Source organism: Falco peregrinus, chromosome 3 (assembly GCF_023634155.1).
Source record: "Falco peregrinus isolate bFalPer1 chromosome 3, bFalPer1.pri, whole genome shotgun sequence".
NCBI classification, from domain to species: Eukaryota; Metazoa; Chordata; class Aves; order Falconiformes; family Falconidae; genus Falco; species Falco peregrinus.
The window spans coordinates 5749597-5769203 of NC_073723.1; the positions used below are offsets into that span (position 1 = coordinate 5749597).

General features: G+C 36.9%; 1 protein-coding gene across 7 annotated transcripts in view; it reads right to left on the bottom strand.

Annotated features, from left to right (window-relative positions):
- The window catches only part of TRAPPC9 (trafficking protein particle complex subunit 9), a 508745-nt gene that overhangs the window by 460195 nt on the left and 28943 nt on the right, over positions 1-19607 (bottom strand). For all 7 annotated transcript variants that reach the window (XM_055798407.1, XM_027789609.2, XM_005239484.4 and 4 more), the window contains 2 exons: positions 16714-16930; positions 14009-14152 (listed from right to left, as the gene is read on the bottom strand). In XM_055798407.1, coding sequence (XP_055654382.1) covers positions 14009-14152; positions 16714-16930 — 361 coding nt within the window. The remainder of the gene's footprint in view (positions 1-14008; positions 14153-16713; positions 16931-19607) is intronic.

Here is a 19607-nt window from a genome sequence, read left to right on the forward strand (position 1 = left end):
AAGGCCAGTGTCGTGGTTTAACCCCAGCCGGCAACCAAGCACTGTGCAGCCACTTGCTCACTCCCCCTCACCCAGAGGGGTGGGGAGAGAATCAACAAAGAATGTAAAACTCAAGGGTTGAGATAAGAACAATTTAATTGGTAAAGCAAAAGCCACACACACGCAGGCAAAGCAAAGCAGGGAATTCATTCCCCACTCCCCATGGGCAGGCAGGAGCTCAGCCACCCCCAGGACAGCAGGGCTCCAGCACGTGTAACGGGTACTCGGGAAGACAAACGCCATAATGCCACATGTCCCCCCCTTCCTTCTTCTTCCCCCAGTTTATATACTCAGCATGATGCCATATGGTATGGAATATCTCTTTGGTTAGTTCGGGTCACCTGTCCTGCTGTGTCCCCTTCCAATGTCCCGTGTCCCTCCAGCCCTCCGGCTGGCAGGGCCCAAGGAACTGAAAAGTCCTTGATTTGGTATAAACATCACCCAGCAACAACTAAAACCATCAGTGTCCTATCAAAGTTGTTCTCACACCAAATCCAAAACACAGCCCTGCACCAGCTACTAAGAAGAAAATTAACTCTGTCCCAGCTGAAACCAGGACAGTCAGTTATAGACTTAACATTTTTAAGCACTTCAGTAACCATGATTTAATGGAATCACACAAACAGTATTCCATGCCTTGGCCGGTTACAAAGAAAATTAGAAGAACACAATTGCTATAACTGTATGTCTTAGCTCTTCAATATTAGAAGAAATTTAAAGTATCTGTACCTGGGCTCAGTCAGTACCCATTAAAAACTAAATTAAATATTAAAAATAACAATTAATTTTTGTTCTCTGGCAAACAACTGGTTGATCTCATTCAGATCAAGTCATTATGTCCCTTGCAGAACAACCTACAGCAAGGTAGAATGAAGAAAGGGAACATTTTATGTCTGACCTGCCAATTACACTGGAAGACAAACAACTTTGTGTTCCCTTATGCAACTTGCTCAAATGTTGAAAAAGCAAGTTGGGAAACAGCCAGCCAAAAGCCTTCTGACTTCAATTTTCCTCTAGTGCTAAGCCCAAAAGCAATGTTTTAACGAAAAACCCTAGTGCCTGGGGTTCTTTGTGCTGGCTGAGCTTTTCCTTCCCCCTTGAAAACAGCAAATAGTGTTCACAAAGGAGAAGTTCGAGGAGACCTTCTGCTGCAGGCAGCCCCTGAGAAATGGCAGCCAGCTGGCCTACCCAACGCTCTCAGGAACAGTCTCAAATATCTCCTTGATAAATTATTAGTAACACATAACAAGACAGAAAAGTCAGCCTGACAGAAGAAAAAGCAAAAGTAGTTTCTCCACCCAGAAACACAGATATTTCCTTCACACACACACACACAAAAAAAAAACCTACCTCCACCACACCAAAACCAAGAAAGATAAAGAAAATTGCTTGGTGAGCCGTTTTAGAACTAAAGGAGAAAAAGTCAGCATCTGCTGCCAGGGAGATCTTCAGCATCACCCTGCCATCAAGATGCAGTGTATTCTTTAAACTATAGAATTTCAAAAAGGCCATAGAACATGTTAAGACCCTCACAAAGGCTTAAGTAGAAATTGAGTATTCATTGACAGTAACAACTACAAACTTCTTCTCTTGAAGTTAATCACTAGAGTAAAGCATGTATGCAAAAGTCTTCACGAGCTTTCAGGTAGTCCCTCAGCTCTAGTTTCGGATAGATGCAGACGGGCTGTAAACATCCTATTTGTACTCAGTGTATCACTCTTCACTACCACAAGCAAGCTAATGTCGTAAGCGAAGCACCTTAGCAAGGCTTGCATTATCAGTCCTCTAATTCAGTATCTCAGTTGTTTAATTCAGCAGAACAGAGAAGGCCACCTCTAATTTGCAGGCAAGCACCACCTGTTTTTCCATTACATTAAGTCTGATATATATTAGATGACAGTATTTTCTACAGGTTTAGTAAACAAACAACATCTCTAATATTTTTCTGAAAAATCCATGGAGCAAGTAAACATGACTTCAAATTGCAATAAACCTCAGCATTTAGCAACATTTTCACACTGCCCTGATCAGCCACATTTCAGGCTCCTATCTATATTCTTAAGTTATCGGTTAGACAGGAAGCACACACAGGCTGCTGACTGGCTAACTGGATGACAATATGACCAAAGCAAGTGAGAATTAATGGTCTTTTCTTCTTTGCCTCCTCAGGGCACCGTTAGTATCTACTTTTTCTGTGTATAAACCGGTGTCATGAAACTGGCACAAAATTAATATCTCTAATCTGTTCTCCAAACCACATTTTGTCAATAGACTCAAAAGCCATTTTTACTGAGAAAACAAGAAAGGCACCGGCAGACAGCATATTATATGACTCTTTCTTTGGAAAATCAAGCAAAATCTGTAAATAAACATACTGAAGATTAAAATTAATAAAATTAGTTTGACAAGGAAAAGAGGAGGAACAAGAAAATAATCAATGCTACCCAGAGAGCTAGACCTACTGTCATGAACAGATGGTCATGAACTATAGAAAAGAAAGTGGCTCCATCCACACAGAGGAGAGAATGAGAGCAAAAGAATTCAGTTATTTGTTGTATAATAGCTCACCTTTGGAAAACAATTTATTAGCTTTACCACTAACTTTGCAGGAAGAAGAGGGGAAGAAGATAATCTTTTCCACATAAATAAAAATAGAATAGTTGTCTGTTAGAAGCTGAAGGTTTTCTACTTCTAAGACAATCACCACAGAGAGAGAGAACGGGAAGAGACTGACTAAACACATCAGGGTCTTCTATTACAAGATTTTTAATAATTATGTGAAATGTTTACACATTAAGTCACAGACAGTTTGAAATTCACAGCTACCACAAAAATATTTTTAGTTACAAGTCTCATTAAAAGTTGACATAGCTGAAGTTGAAGTTCAGAAACATGGCATTAAAATGTCAGTATCTAGTTCTCCACCATATCTGAGAACTTCAGATGTCCATATATTTTGAATACTATAAAACTATTTTGTACATACAAAATCAGTATGTAAACCACTAAACATTTTTTTTTTCATGTTAAGAAATACCAGAAGACCTACCATAAAGTGGAGCAAATTAAGCATCGATAGTTTCCATAATAATAAAAACAGTTAAGGAGTGCTCCAAAGCTGCTTCTGAGTAAAGTAGGCTTTGTAAAAATCTGCAGATACAATGGCATAACTGTTACACACATCTGATTTTGTATTTTGGGTGGAAGAATCATGGAGACAGAAGATGGCAAGAACACCACACTCATTTCTGTGAGACACTTTTTCCCTGATAAAGTATTATGCAAAGTCACAGAAATTTGGCCAGACAGGATTATCATGATTCAAAGTTTCAATGCCTCCACTGGCACAGAGAAGAGACTCTTGCTTGAGAACAGGACAGTGTAATAGTTTAAAAAAAAAAAAAACCTAGACAACTGTCTGAAAACTTAAAATAAAAACATGTCAGCTCTCTACTAATACATTGTTGAGTTTTCCCATCCTTTTGAAAAAAAATTTCTTCGGTATCACTCCTAGATCTTACTCTTCTTTTCTTAGCACATCCAACCATATTCAATGGACATCATATGGGTAATTCACCAAAGAACATTGATAATCCTCTTTTAAACATGAATATTTATTTTTATATATAAAATGCTACTTCCAGTAGCAGGCTTGATTCCAGTGCCTTCATTTGGATTTAGGCTAAAGAGAGCAGTATTGTTAAGTGTCATATAAAATTATTTGAATTTTAGTGATAGAGCACCTCCTAAAATAAGTTTCCTTCAGTACAAAACTATTAGCTCTTAAAAATGCAGCACAAATTCTTCATATTGCCAATTAAAGCATGTCTTCCCCCAAGGATTCTTTTTTTTTCTGGAACAAAAATAATGCGCAACTTGTCTTCACTTGAACACTTGTACCTTTTCCCTCACTTAATCAAATCAAGCTTCTTCAAAAGTGAGAGGTATAAGATACCAATTTTGAGCTAAAGCTCAAAAATTTCATTCTGTTCCTGAAATACCTCAAACAAATTAATAGGGAACTTATGTCATAAAGAAATGTACTTTTTCATTGTAATGACTGATATTCTGCTTCATGTTAAGAATCTGGATATGCTATTGGCTGGAGGTTTTGTCTGTACCTTATCAACACACAAGTCTAAACAAAGGTAAATCATGTGTGAACAACTTTCAAGTTTGTTTATAATGCTAGGCAATTTGGATCAGTCTTCATTTTATTCCCAAGACATTATTGTTTCTTTCATATAACATATGACTTAAACTGTTGGTCTTTACACTTTTTGCTGCACAAATTAATGTAAATCTTTTATCGCTGTTGCTACTTTACTCAGTCTCATTTATTTATTCCCTAAAAAAAAATTCACTGAATTAGGATCGGAACCAGAGTTACTCAAGGAACACAAGGATAAGCAAATCATTATTTGAAATAGATAAGCATGTATAAGTATTGTGATTTTCCTCAGAGCAACCTTCACTTTCTACATAGTCTAAAAGATATGTATTTCAGGAAAATAAGTTACACCTTCTTAAATAAAGCAGTTTGAGTGAAGTTACTAAATAAGCTAGTTTATCTCTAAGAAGTACCAGTTCCAGAGAGAGATTTTAAAAGAATTAAACAAGCCCAGAGACTTTTACCCTGCTGCTACTATTTTGAAACTTTAAAAAAAAAAAAATGGGGGGGGGAGGGGGAGGGGTAGGTATAAAAACCAGGGGTAAGTGTTGCAGATAAACTCCCAGGAACATCAATATATAAAAGTGCTGAAGTCTTCTACGCAACTGAAGAAAACACAGAACTAGATGAAAAGCAGCAAAATTAATGGTACTGCAATGAATACGAAGAGTTAAGTGGCTTCTAAGAAGCTTCCTTCTACTTCATGTGCAATCTCAACAGTCTTTTATTACAATGTCAAAAAGCATTTACATTCAAGCTTTTTTTAAAATATATTCATTCTTATAGCATATTGTGCCACTGCTATACACAGAGAACACGAGATGAAAAGTCCGTTCGATTACATATATATAGATATATATACACACACACAATTTTTTATATATACGTACACAGGTAAGATACAGCACTATGCTGAAGCTGTAAAAAGACTTCCAATTAATGACTAAGAACCCACCACACTACTATAAATACTCCCTGGTGATTATATTGCAGTTTTCAGTCTACATCCTCAAATCAGTTAATTTTAATATTAGATGACCAATCAAACTAGCCCCCTTTTGAAAGATTCATTAGTTAAGCAAAAACTTGCAGGTACTTTGTCAACTAAAATACAATGCAGTGCATCACAACCAGTTCATTAGTGTCAGTTCAGTAAACCTCACTTCAACTCAGAAGTTTACTCAAGTTTTAATTTGCATTATATTCTCTATTCAGTCTGATTAAAGCGTCATTCTTTTCAGGCCTTGAAATGAGTAACTTTTACCTTTCTAAAAAATTCATTTGCACACTATAGAGGATCCTAGGGGAAATGCTGTCCTAATTTAAACACAGTATTTGGGAATAATGTTCCTTATGGCTATAAAACATTGTAAAGTGGTGACAGGCCATGCCTATACTATCAAGTATTGCAGCACAAAAGGAGAGAAGCTATAGAGCAAAGCAGTTGGTGCCTACATTAATGCAGACCTGCGAGGTTTACAACACAGGATCTCTTACTTTCATCTCTCAAGAAATGATAGCACAATCAAGCGTACTCTAGGAACTCTTCTAAATAATCCTGGCTCAGCAACGAATTGTGATACTGCCATTTTTGCCCATTTCCTAATAGCTTACAACTGTTTTGAAAAGCAAAAGCCACCTGATTAATAATGTCTTTCCTCAACTATACAATCTCATTGACTTCTTGTTTCTTTCTATCTTTTCTAATAAATAATTTATGTACCAAAAGGGATTTTTTTTTTTAATTCAGCAATACTGTATCAACTAAATTGCACTCATTTAAATGCTCCTTCATTCCTTGGAAATAAGTCACACTCCAAAGATCTTCCAATTCCTTCCCATTAGATCACAATTACCCATAAGCCTATTACTATTTGTTAGTTTCTTGTAATTTACCCAGTACAGATGAAAAATCTACTGAACTCCAGATGGATTCAAAGGATGAAATTTGGTTTACTTTCATTCAAGAGAAGCATCAAGGGTCAGGAACAGGTGCAGACACTTTGTCACTACTGAGATAGCCACATATGTGTAAAGGCAGTAATGAATCTTGTCACAACAATCACTGGGATGGCCAGGATCATCAAGATGACTAGGATGCAGACGTCTACACTGAAGACACACTCACCTCAGAAGAACTTCCAGCCCTCCCTGAACTCTTTAAAAAAATGCAGATGCATTTGCCATTTGTAATTTTAAAGTGAGAACGAAGACAACTTAAGCAATCCATTAACTGCAACTCTTAGTAGTTCAACTATTTAATTTTAAAATTCTTTTAGCATCTTTGAACCTCATGTGGTACCTGAAATATATTACTACTCATTTTACAGTTCAGATCACTCCCCACCATAAATCATTTCTAATTAGACTTTGAAAGAATTCCACAGATTTATTGTCTGTAGAGGAAGTACCAAGCCTCAGCAGGCCTCCTGCTTCTGATACGTTTGAAGTTATTAGCCTTCACGAGTTCAGCAAGCTATGCCTCAAAATCTTCTCTGGGCTTATGTCCTGGTCAATCCCTGCCCTCCCTTTATCAGGTTTGACATTCCCTGCTACTTTCTATGTTTGGATACAACATCCACTTCTATACAGTAAACTTTTTTTTTCTCTCCGTATCACATTTATTTTGCTAACTACCCTTATTTTTTTCATTATTTTTTTATTTTAATGGAGGAACACACTTAATGAGAATCTACCATGACATCTTTAAGCAGTCTCCAGCTACCAGCAAACATACTACTCCTTTTAAATTTCTTCTAATTAGTTTCTTTATCTCCTCCTTTCAAAGTTTAGTACTACTGTCAAGGTGGTTTGCTTATTTTAACACCAAGCAACCATATTCATTTATCCTACGTTTTATTTCTAATACTTATAAACTTGTTTCCTGTGGCCTAAATATGAAGAATAGGAATATAAAAGAGGAGCAGCATATGGGAATCGGCAGGAGGAATGGCAAACAGAGGGGAGCAATGGGGAGCAACCAGCTCAAACTAAAAAATACGCTGAAGCTCTCACGAACACTTGCTACAGCAATATAAACAGGGAAAAAATGAGAAAGTCATAGCAAGACATAAAGAAGACAACACGATACAGCTAGGTGAACATACAGTAACAAGTTGCTCGAGCTGTCCCTCAAAACAAGAGGTGTTTTAAATTATTCCACGCTCTAGAGCAACAGCAATTATTTATAGGTTTATAGGTTATTCTTTTCCATTTCTCCAGTGAAATGCAATTGAGTCAAATCTGTGCAGGGAAGTTAACTCACAGAGTGCCCATACAGCTTGATTTCATCTTCCCAAGTGTTGGGTGGAAATTCAAGACAGTGTTTTAAATAAAGATCCTCAGAAATTGAGTCAGGTCTTTACTGCTGCCAATGTAGGCTTGGCAGAAGGGTTAGACTTAAGGGCATTTACACATTTTATTTTGGTCTAGTTGACAATTTTTACAACCCCTGTTTAATATTCTTATTTCCTGTATTTCCACACAGCAATTTGAAATTTAAGTATCACCAAGTGAATGTATATGCAATCTGTTCTATAAATAAAAATGTCTGTAAAATACTGCATAGTTTCCTCTTTCAAGCTGTGAGATAGAAACGTATATTTTAAGAGTTGCCAGGCACCACATCTGACATCATCAAATTATGATCAGTCCAGGCTTAACCATAATTCCTAAAGGTAAACAAGGTGTGGGGATTTTTTATTATTATTTTTTTTCTTAGATCAAGCTCATCACTTCTTTGCAAAAGGCACAGACCTCACGCCAGCAGTTGACGGGGCAGTTGACATATCAGCCATCACCTGAGCACAGCAGTCTTGAAAGGAGGATGAAAAGGTTCTGAAAGCAATCTCAGATTACTGGCATGCGGTCCCTGGTCCTCCAGCTACCAACAACTCTAAGCTGTCAAGGCATCAAAGTGGTCTGCCCAGCCAACACTGACAAGTCCATCACAACCGATCTGGAGGATATGGGGAACTGAAATAGCATTCAGCATAAATTCTGGCAAAAAATCTTCATCAGGGAGAATGATCTCAGCACAGGCTAAGAATAAGCACCTTCTGGAAGACGAGAGACTGTTTTCAGGAGGAAACAGCCTGGAGCCAAACTTAACAAACCTCTAAGGTTTGCATGGCATGGATCAACATCTCAAATTATTTCAAAGTGCCAAGCAATAGCCAGTACTGCAGGAGGGATAGAATCCTGCCTCTCTGGAGTTCAGAATCACACTAATGAAATTTAGATAACTAGGGATATTTCTGAAAATTCAACCCAGGACATTTGAAAGTAACAAAAACCTTTTTCTTAGGTAGAGCTATGTTTTCATCATCCCAGTGACCAAGCGCAGGCATGGCATGCAGTTGCTATCTGAGATGGACCAGAAAAACAACTCCTCACCAAATAATAAATCTCAGGCACTCCATGGCACTTCCTATGCAGTGCCTGTATGGAAATACACGAAGTAGGTATACTTCATGAAAATCAAAATCCACACACAGAGATCCCTCCTAACAGAAACTGATGAATTCTGTTGATAAGGTTTGCTTCTGGAGATAAAATACTCAGCTACAGCAAGGAAAGCCCCTAAGTCATGCATCACATGCAGGACCTGGTCTGTCCTCTGATTAAAAAGAAGTGTCATAACAAGTTACGTCTTTCACTAAAGAGTTCATGTTTTTCGACAGAACAATGACTGTGGCCAGGGTGACGAGTATCCACTCTGGGGAGGGCATGCCTCTAACAAAGAGGTATTTGGAATGAAGCCCAGGATAACATTTTTAGTTTGCTAGGGCTAAAACAAATTTCTTCATGACATCAGCAAGTCCAGAAGAGGGCCACAAAGATGATCAGAGGGCTGGAGTGCCTCTCCTGTGCAGGCAGGCTGAAAGAGTTGGGGCTGTTCAGCCTGGAGCAGAAAAGGCTCCGAGGAGACTTTATTGCAGCCTGCCAGTACCTAAAAGCGTCTACAAGAAAGCTGGAGAGGGACTTTTTACAAGGGCCTGTAGTGATAGGACAAGGGGGAATGGCTTTAAACTGAAAGACAGGAGATTTAGGTTAGATATTAGGAAGAAATTCTTTACTGTGAGGGTGCTGAAGCAGTGGAACAGGTTGCCCAGAGAAGCTGTGGATGCCCTATCCCTGGCAGTGTTCAAGGCCAAGTTGGACGGGGTTTTGAGTAACAGGGTCTAGCTGAAGGCATCCTTGCCCATAGCAGGGGAGTTGGAACTAGATGATTTTCAAGGTCCCTTCCAACCCAAACCATTCTTTGATCAGTAGAAAGATAAGTAAGCTAAAACTGTTCAAAACCTTATACTCAATGAGTAGAGAAGCCCTGATGACCGGACCAGCAAAACTGGAACAAGTGTATCTTATTTGTGAAGCTGCCAGGTATTTTGTGGTCATGCCTGCGGAACTTAGCCCATTTATTTTTGGTCTCTGCTGCTGCTGAAAACACTGAAGCTAAAGGTCATCACAGAAAGGTTCTGAATTGCATGATAGCCGCTATTCTGTCTTTCTGATGCTGAAAGTTAAACATGTACATACACAAGAGGCCACGTGGCCGTTCTCCAGATTGTTAGCCAACACTGTTCTGTTTCTAAAGACAGTACTCATGTTAATCTAGGGAATAATTAGAGCAGCAGAACAGACATTTTGAGACACCAAAGGCCATGCTAATGCTGAAATAGTACCCGTGCTGACAATGCAGTTGGCTAGAGAAGCACCTGAAATGTCCCCAAGAAAGCTCAATCACGTAGGCTGCATCCAAAATTCATAACCATGATTGAGAGAAGAAAAAATAAGAAACATGTCACTTGTTTCGTTACCTTTGCCTGTTGACTATTCAGGACCAACAGTGTCAAAAGGCCAACATACACATTGATTGTAGCCTTCACAATCTCAACCCCCTGGCCAAATTGCTTTGGGAACCAACCTCTGTCCTAAAGTCTTGGTAACAGCGGATGCAGCTGGAATGAACAGTGGTGTCCGATGATACAGGAATCAACTACACACAGGAATGACAGGAAAGCACTGTAGGACGTTTTAGGAAGTACTTCTAGATATTGTTCTCTCCATCACCTACTGTCACTCACCTGAAGAATAAAGACATCCAAAACACTGGTCAACAGGTGCAAAATGAAGAACAGCAGGCATGACAGTTGGAAACCTACTGAATGTCTGAAAGAGTGTAAGCATGCAGGGGTGACAGACATACTCTAGGAATTTCTGTCTGGACAGTCACATTTCAGTAATAGCTATTCCCAAGCAGCTCTGTGTTTAGACGGGCCTTAATAGATGAGCTAACTCAAGAATCATTTGCACACAATACAAATCACAGTGCTTCTAAATAGCGTGAATATTATCAGTAAAGATCCATAATAAAATACTGGGGTTTTTTTCCAAGTATCTGACCTTACCCAATGTGACCTGTACCCATAGTGTTCTGTTTCAAAAAGCATTATGTAAAAGAGAGAGATTTAATTCCAAGTAACTTTGCAATTGCACATTTTAATTCTTATTTAAAGAAAGAGGGATTCTCAAGGGCTTGTTAAAACATAATGGCTCGAGATTAGAGCGCTTTTATGCAGAATTTGGTGCCTCTTTTTGCTAAGCAGAAAACTGCATTTTACATATTTATGTAACTAAATAGCTTAATTTTAAATGAGACTCTTAGCTTCCATGTTGTTAAAATAGTGATTGACATCTCCCATTTATTTGATGATACTTTTTATTCAGATTTACCAGGCTGTGTGGTTGGAAATGTAATTCAAGTAAGCATATATGGAAGTTGTATTTTAAAATAATTATCAAGTGTCATTCCATTAAAGTAAGAAAATTTTGTTTTAAAACACAAGCCAATTTTGACTATTTTGTGTTACGTTAATAGAATCAAGAGCTTCTAATTAATAGATCTTTCATTGTAACTACTAAATCTCATCTTCTGAACTTGAAGTGAAGAAGAAATCCTTTTTTTCCTGTTTTCTGAAGTCCCAGTATTTCACCTTCATCCGAACTAGTAAATGAACAGAATTAGATTGAGGGACTAGAACAAGAGAATATTCCTTTTTTGTGTCTAGAGGCAGCTAATTCTGAGACAAAAAGAACTAGAAGATTAAGTTCCAATGCCAAATATTTAGCTGGTAACCTTCTTTCAGCTTGGAGTTTTCACTTTATTTGTTCTGGTTTTAAAGATGATCTGCAAACTACCTGAATCTTAAATACAAGTGTAGGATTTAACATATATTATCAATTACAAGCTTTAAAAATAAGAAGTTTATTTGATTTAAGAAAAACCACATGCAGGTAAAAACTTAGTTTTAAAAAGAGTGAATTCTCCTCTACCTAGTAACTAGTAACTTGGCAACTTTCTATGCAGAAAAAAAAAAAAATTAGCATTCTTGAACTGCAATGCTACTGTATTACTTCAGTTTCCTAATTGAAACATTACCTGGTTAAGAAAACCTGGAAGTTTCAGTCATGTGATTATCAGAGAAGAATACAAATTACACAACTTCAGAAGTTCATAATATAAGGGAAACAGTTCACCAACTTAAAGTAGCATAATCCTATGCATTCAAATCATCTTATCATAGAATTGTTTAAGTTGGAAAAGACCTTTAAGATCATCAAGTCCAACTGTTCACCCAGCACTGCCAAGTCCACCACTACACCATGCCTCGAAGCACCACACCCACACGTCTTTTAATACCTCCAGGGACGGTGACTCAATCACTTCCCTGGGCAGCCTGTTCTAAGGCTTGACAACCCTTTTCAGGGAAAATTTTTTTCTCAAATATCCAATCTAAACCTCCCGTAGCACAACTTGAGGCCATTTCCTCTTGTCCTATCACTTTTTACTGGAGAGGAGAGACCAAACACCCACCTTGCTACAACCTCCTTCCAGGTAGTTGCAGAGAGCAGTAAGGCCTCCCCTGAGCCTCCTTTTCTCTAGGCTAAACAACCCCAGCTTCCTCAGCACTCTTGCTTTTGTCCTTTATTTACTACAATCCAGCGTTGAAGGGATTTTGTTTATTTTTTCCTAACGTTCTGATATTTTAAAAAGAACTATAAATTTAAAGTAATTTTCTGTGCTAAACGGACCCTTGCACAATATACACAATACCCATCTAAGAAGAATTACAAAAAGATTACAAGCCAGAAATACATTTCTGGCACTGTCATCCACACTTTAGCTAGTTTGGAACACCACTAACCAACCGTGTCTGAGAAACATGCTATCAATAAAAGACTTCCAACACAACAGCAAGTTCTATTTTGGATGTCTTCAGGAGAGGAGGAGAAAAAGATTCAGCTACTTTTTAAAACACATTGGAGAACATTCAGTTTGACTTTTCAAAGACACTAAACATCACAATTACCATAGTTCTAACGAAACGGGAAGCTTTACTTATATAATGTCTGCAGACAAGAAATATAAAAGTTGCTTCTCTTAAGATTTCAAACCCTTTTAGGATTAGGGAATAGCAATATCATATGTGCACATGCACAGCAGAAGAGCTTAAAACCTTGTTTTCAGCCAAATTTTCCATACATAAATCAATGACGTTTCACTAAAAGTCCTGGGAAATCCAAGGACCTTTTGACAGCAAATAAGATCTACAGACAGAAAGGTAATTTATTCCAATATATCAGTTCTCTCAGTTACTCTCCTTCCTGCACTACTGATTTGAGCCACTAAACAGATGGAATTCACTGGCAGGCAAAAAACTAAAGCTCACTAGCCAAGCTCTTTGCTGTAGGAGTCACCACGGAGAAATCTTTGGCCATAACAAAAGGAGAAAAATGAAAAAAACGATACCATTTTACACCCATCCTCTCTATTGTGAAGATGGCAATAACTGAAAAACAGGCACTTTTAACCTAGCTTACTGTGAATCAAAAAATATTTAACACCTTTCATTACTAGCTCAGTTTCAACTTGGGTGATAAAAAAAAATATTTGAAATAGTTTTCCTAAAAAACATAAGACAAACATAACAGTGTCACTTTTTGGTTTTCCATGCGATTTTGTAAATACTTCATGGCCCTCCCTTGCAAAAGGTCCTCACATACGTCATTACCATTCTTGAAAATCATCTATAGACACGTTCACTCCATCCTCATCCACTGACAAATTTAATAAATCCCACTAAAATTTATTGCTGAATTAAAGAAATTTTGTTTTAAAGAAGCCACAGAAACTTACAGAAACTTAAGCCTACTGTTCTAGTTAAACTGTTTAATTCCATTGTGTTCAGCTGCTACAAGTTCATTGTCTCAAGTACAGAAACAAGGATGCCTACTTGTATTTTGTACCCACTATATGAATGTTTCATCAGAAAACTCATAGTAGATGCAGTCTGAACTACCATACACTCTTCTGAATCTACTTTTCACCCTCAGCTCTTCTCAGTCTCTTCATTAATAGCACTTATGAAAGCTGCTAGTATTTTTATATACTTCTCTTTTTTAATTCGCACATAAATTAAGCCCTTTGATCATATTCTTAATACTTACAGAGGAAACAGTGCATTAGGCTCGAGGCAATCTACAGATGGAAAACATTAAAGGAAGTTCTATTTTAGATACTACATATCAAGGTCAGAACAATACTATTTAAAACTAATAACACTGTATACATAATTGATTCCCATCAACAAGCTACTTCATGTGTACACTGATTTCCCTAACTTCTGTGCTCTCTGTTACTCCTGAAATCAAGTATATTTCAACGCAAAGTCACATCATTTGACTGTAGGACAGAAGAAAGTGCAAATATCCCTTTCCTTTAAAAAGTCATACCTTGATCAGAAAGAAAATCCAGCATGGTCTGGAGAAGGAAAGACAAATGCCTGACGCATAGAGCTGGATTACCCATTCTTCTGGAAGCATACACTAGTTCATGAAGCAAACGCATCTGCACTGCAGCCCATCCTCTGTGAGTTCCTATAAAGTAAGCATTGATTTAATACTTTTTAAAGCTAGAAGTCAACACAAACCAACTGGCTTTTTTTCTTTATAGACTAAGCAGCAATTTAATTACTTATAAAAATCATCCGATGGAACCAATAATTACAAAATCCAAATCTTGTACTCCAAAGAAAAATTAGGATCTTTCAGGTTTTTTAATATTTAAATATGAAACCAATTTTTGTTTTACATGCTTCGCTATCAACTAATAAATTTATCATTAGAATTCAGAAAATGCAGTTGACAATCCCCATGAAGTAATAACAAAATGATACACAAAACCATTAAAGTTTTGTATGTTCTCTGAACAATAAATTCACAAGATCTCATACAGAATTTCATTTTTATCCAAATCAAGTACTACTAAACTCACTTTAAAAATCAAGCAAAAGATATTTTCTCTAAATGCTTTCCCAGTCATTAGAAGTCAGTAAAAAGCAATAAAATTACAGGACATGAAGGATATTTTTTTATTTTTCAGTCTTTAAAAACTACGTTTCAGACTATAAATTATTTCATATTTGTGAAGTATCTATGGTAACAATAAATAGATCATCATAACGCTAACTTCTGTTTCAAAAACACAGTATCCAGTACTCTTCATGAAACTTAACCTGGTTTTAGTATTAGCAAGAATAGTAATTTTTAAGTAACAGATATTCCAAGATGTGCAATACTTCACAAACTTCTAAACAGCCCTTCTTCTAATATTACCCTTCAGCATTTAGCAAATCTTCCTAGAAATATTTGCTGCAACCAAACCTTGAGAGAGTTTATATTTTTTACACAACAGTCTCATAATTTTCACATGTGAAATGTCATTCTTATCAAGTGGTTCTTATCAAGTTTACAGTGATCTTTCCACATGTCTCTGAAACAGCCATTTTAGGGGTAAAATCTGACAAAGCACCTCAGCGCAACGTAAGGTAAGGTAAGGTAAAAATGAAAGTTAAAACACCAATCGTGTCATTTTCCCCACACCACACCCCCCCAATTGTCACTTTTTGCAGAGCTTCTACAATCTCTTCTCCTACCACAGTCCCATCCCAGTTTTCCCCTTTTCTATCACAGGCCACAGCATATTTTTTTCAGCAGATTCCCTCTTCCTAGACTCTTTGTATCTTTCCATCTAGTCCACTTGGCATATTCTGTCTTCTCTCACATATCGTTTCTTTCACTACTGCTTAAATCTCTGCAGTTTTATTTTAAAACTAACTATCCACATGTACAGTGGGTTGTCTACATGCCTGTTTTCATCAACAGAGCTAGAAGAGCTTGGAAAATATCACCTAGTGCCTAGTCAGATGGGTTTTTCCATATTCTCCCTTGACTAAATTGACTAGATAGCTCCATTATTTCAATGGCTAAGTCACCTAGCATATACAGAAACAATTAAACTTACAACCGAACTCACAAGACAACATCAAACTGGAATTCCAACAATAGTCAATGTACTCTCACAAAACAGAGAAGAATATTCCAGCTGCTGTTCGTTCACATTTAAACCAGTTCAGAGTTTTCATACTGGTGAACGCCACCTCCTTTCCACCAGTGCATGCTCAGCCCATTGCTTGCTGCTCCTCTCATGCAGCTACAACATTTATTGAATGGTCCCCAAAAATGCTACTATACAAAACAATGCAAGTTTTTGGGCAACATGGAAAGGTTTACTCAAAAGCAGTTCCCAAGCAGCATATTAGCTGTCTCTTCCTTTAGGTGAAAAATGAAGCACAGTATATTAAAACCAAGACAGCTTTTAAAATTATTACTTTACATACAGCTTTAGATAACATTGATGAAATTTATGAAACACAGCTTAGCTAAAAGGGCAGCAAGCAGCACACAACTTGCAGAAAGTGAACATGCTAACAGCTACAAGAAGTGGCATGTGTTCTCATGGACTATTTTTCCTTTAGTTTTTAACAGATGCAATAAAATAGTAATTCAAATTATATATAGCATCTAAAAACTGTTGAAATGTCTTACCAAATGCTAGTCTTACAGAAAACATCACTGATCTAATTTTTGGGGAAATATGGCATATTTGACCCTACAGATACAGATATAATTCTATGTTTGTGTATGTGTCTACATACAAAAATATGTAAAATTTTTTTATTCTTTCACTATAAGATCAAACAGCAACAAATACCAAAAGAAACACAGAAGCTGAAGGCACTTTAATTGAAAAAATACCCAAAAATAAAATACCACCTTGTTTGTACTGGTAAGTGTATAATCAAAATCAAAGACAATTTTGAAAAAGAACAGAAGTGAAACTCTGAAATGAAACTTAATTATTTGCTGCAAACAGAGGACTACAGTAAAACATTCAGCAGTGGCTTGCAGAAAATGTGAAATTATTTAAAGCACCACCAAGAAAAAGTGATGGTACAGTGTTAAAGAACTGCTCTATTTGCTGCAATTAGTTTCAGATAGGTAAATGATTTTAGTTTAATTTGAAATCTTTTAATTAATTATACAAAGCCAGTTGAGTGACCTACCAAGCTAATCCATACTTCCCCAGAAACACTTACCTTTGCTGAAATCTTTAGGATCCAATGACAAGCTATAGCCAGGGAGAGTTTCCAAAAGCAGTTTGTAGCAGGCCCTCCACCCAGGTTCTGGGATGCTAGGTGCAGCGCACTGCATGGCGGCTATACGCTTGAAAAAAGCAGACTTTCGGTGAAAACCAATACGTTCATACAGCTCAGAAAGAATGCTGTAACGCTGGATTTTTTCTTCTTCTGAAAGCTGATATTTAAAGGGAAAAAGAGAAAAGGATTGATTGTAATCAAAATTTTACAGCATATATCTGAGTTTAAAAAAATAAATAACAGGAGGAAAACAAAATGTAGTAGACATATCTCCAGCACTACAGAAGGCCAGTGATTTTGCACACAGCCAGTCATGACAGCTTCTACTGCCAGGAAAACTTAAGCTTGCTTCAAGTTGAACAGCTAACAAAGCAGCAGAGAGAGTGTTCTTTAGCAACTTTATTTGTCAGTAGTACTAAAAAGTAAATAGCCAAACCAGTCAGTAACAGCTAAACAGCTCCACATTTTATAGAAGATATCTAACATGATGTTCATGGGCATAATAAGAATGCAAACAAACATATACCACTTCCAAAATCAATTGATTTACCAAGTTGAACATTTTCAGCCCTTGCAAATTAAATCTATTTATTAATCTTGAAATCTCAAGCTATGAAAGCCAAGAAACTACTGTCTCCATTTTTCTATGTCTCTGATCTTGTAAACCACAAAATTTTCATTGCATGATGCTATACATATGCAGACTGCCAATTAGTGAGGAAGAATTTAGTAAAAGCCCCATTAGGCTTAAAGTAGAAACACACTTGGTAAGGAAGTACCAACCCGTGCTTCTTCAGCTTATCAATATATTGGCACAAGTCCCAATAACCATTCTTTTCCCCTTTGATACAAATGACAATCTGGCTTTGAAATCAGCCACCTAAGAAGAAACTGCCGCAGAAACTCTGGAAGCCACCAACTATTTCAAGCCTACATCCCAAGTAACAAGCACCAGAGTTCTGAAGGTGGACCAGTGCTGACACCTCGTGTACAATATCTGGCATGCACAACCAAAAGCAATAGACATTTTAAATTACTCTAAAGCTGCTAACATGTTTTGCAAAGGCGTTTAAAATGACAAACTTCATACAAAAATAGCACTAGAGGACAGAAAACAGCGTTTCTGCAACTCATTCTTCAAAACTGAAAGTATCAATCTGTGGATTCTAAATCTTAAATCTTGAAAAGTCAAAAAGGAGATGCTAACCACGCTGGTTAACTTTTACAGAAATAATGAGATTGTAATAAATGAAGCCTCAAAACATCTTTTAATGACTTAAATCCCAACCTAATTAAAAAAACAGTCTGTTTTCAAAAGTCACTTCTAATTTTGGACGTAAGGATATGAAGAGAATTCAAAGAAGCGTAGATTTTCAGAAGGCACCATGACCTTATCTGACAGTTCAGATATTAGTACTTCAGGATATGAAGAGACAGATAGATTAGCAAATAATTTTAGAAAGTTTCAGACGATTTTTGAAGCTGAAGTTGCTACTTCCCTCAGAACTGACAACACAAGACAACGCCCAATGCAAAACCACAACCCATCCATACAAAAAAACCAATCCCTGTAACTTTAGTTGCAAAAAGGCAACTGCACCACGCTGAAAACTTTCATGAATCAATGTAGCTGGAAAGAACAGGAGGCCCAAAAAGAAAATACAGAACATTTTTAAGCCAGTTTATCAGAATACCCAAAAGCTATCATTCAGAAAGAGCATGAGATGTCAGATTAAGGTGACCTACTCTAGCAGAAAAAAGCTGCTCCACCTTTTTCCCCTTTTTTTTTTCCGTTTATGTCATTTTAAAATGTTAGCACAATAAAAAAATATAGCAGCAGAGTTGAAAAGGGCATGACCCCATGACCATGTACTAAAGTTAGAAAAGCTTAAAAAAAATTCTAAAGCTATTCCTCAAATACATAATAATACTGTCAATGTTCACACACCTATGAAAACTAAATTTAAAGATGAGAAAAGACAGGGTCCTTTCATACCTGTCTTTTCATAGTTTCATCATACTTAGGCAGACATGAGCACTCACTAATATTTAGAACTGTCAGACAGGAAACACATTCTTAGAAAGTTTTATTTTTATCATATCTGAGTAAGTTTTTAACACTGCTACCTAACTTGTTGCTTAATGGCTGTCCACAAAGTTACTCAAATACATGCTACAGCTGCAGGAAACTTTTTTCATCACCACAAACATAGCAAAATTGCATTTTCCCTCAGCATAAATAGTTATGTGTTACCACCCAGGAATCTAAGAGAAGGGAAAAAAAAAAAAAACAAAAACACGCAACACACACACACACACACATATACTCCAAGTAATTAATTTTGGGAAGACTGCAGCAGGCATTCTGCAGGCCATTAGCGCAGCATTCACCAACATCTTTCCTGACCTTACAAATTTATAAAAGCACAAGGCCTATCAAGTGGCTGCAAAACAGCCAACACCTGAAGCACAGCATATTTTCCCTCTGGTTAATTTTCATTTAACTGTTATAACAAACCAAGTTTGCAATTGCATCTGTAAAGGCTGTAGTTCACTATCCAAGCAACTGAGCAATCTTTTTTCACAGGCTTGTTTAAAGACAGACTTTCAGGAGAGTAGCTTTTTATTTGTTCTTTAGTTATTCCTTACTATATTAAAATTCGATAATCTCATTTTCTTTGTAATTAGATGTTATAATTTATTCCTCATAACTGGATGCAAAAATAAGTCTTATTACCCCTGCAGCTCTCCTATAATCAGACAACACCAATTAACATTATGTTACTAGACTGGGTAGGAGGTTGAATATATGGAAATAAACTCGTTTTCCTGTT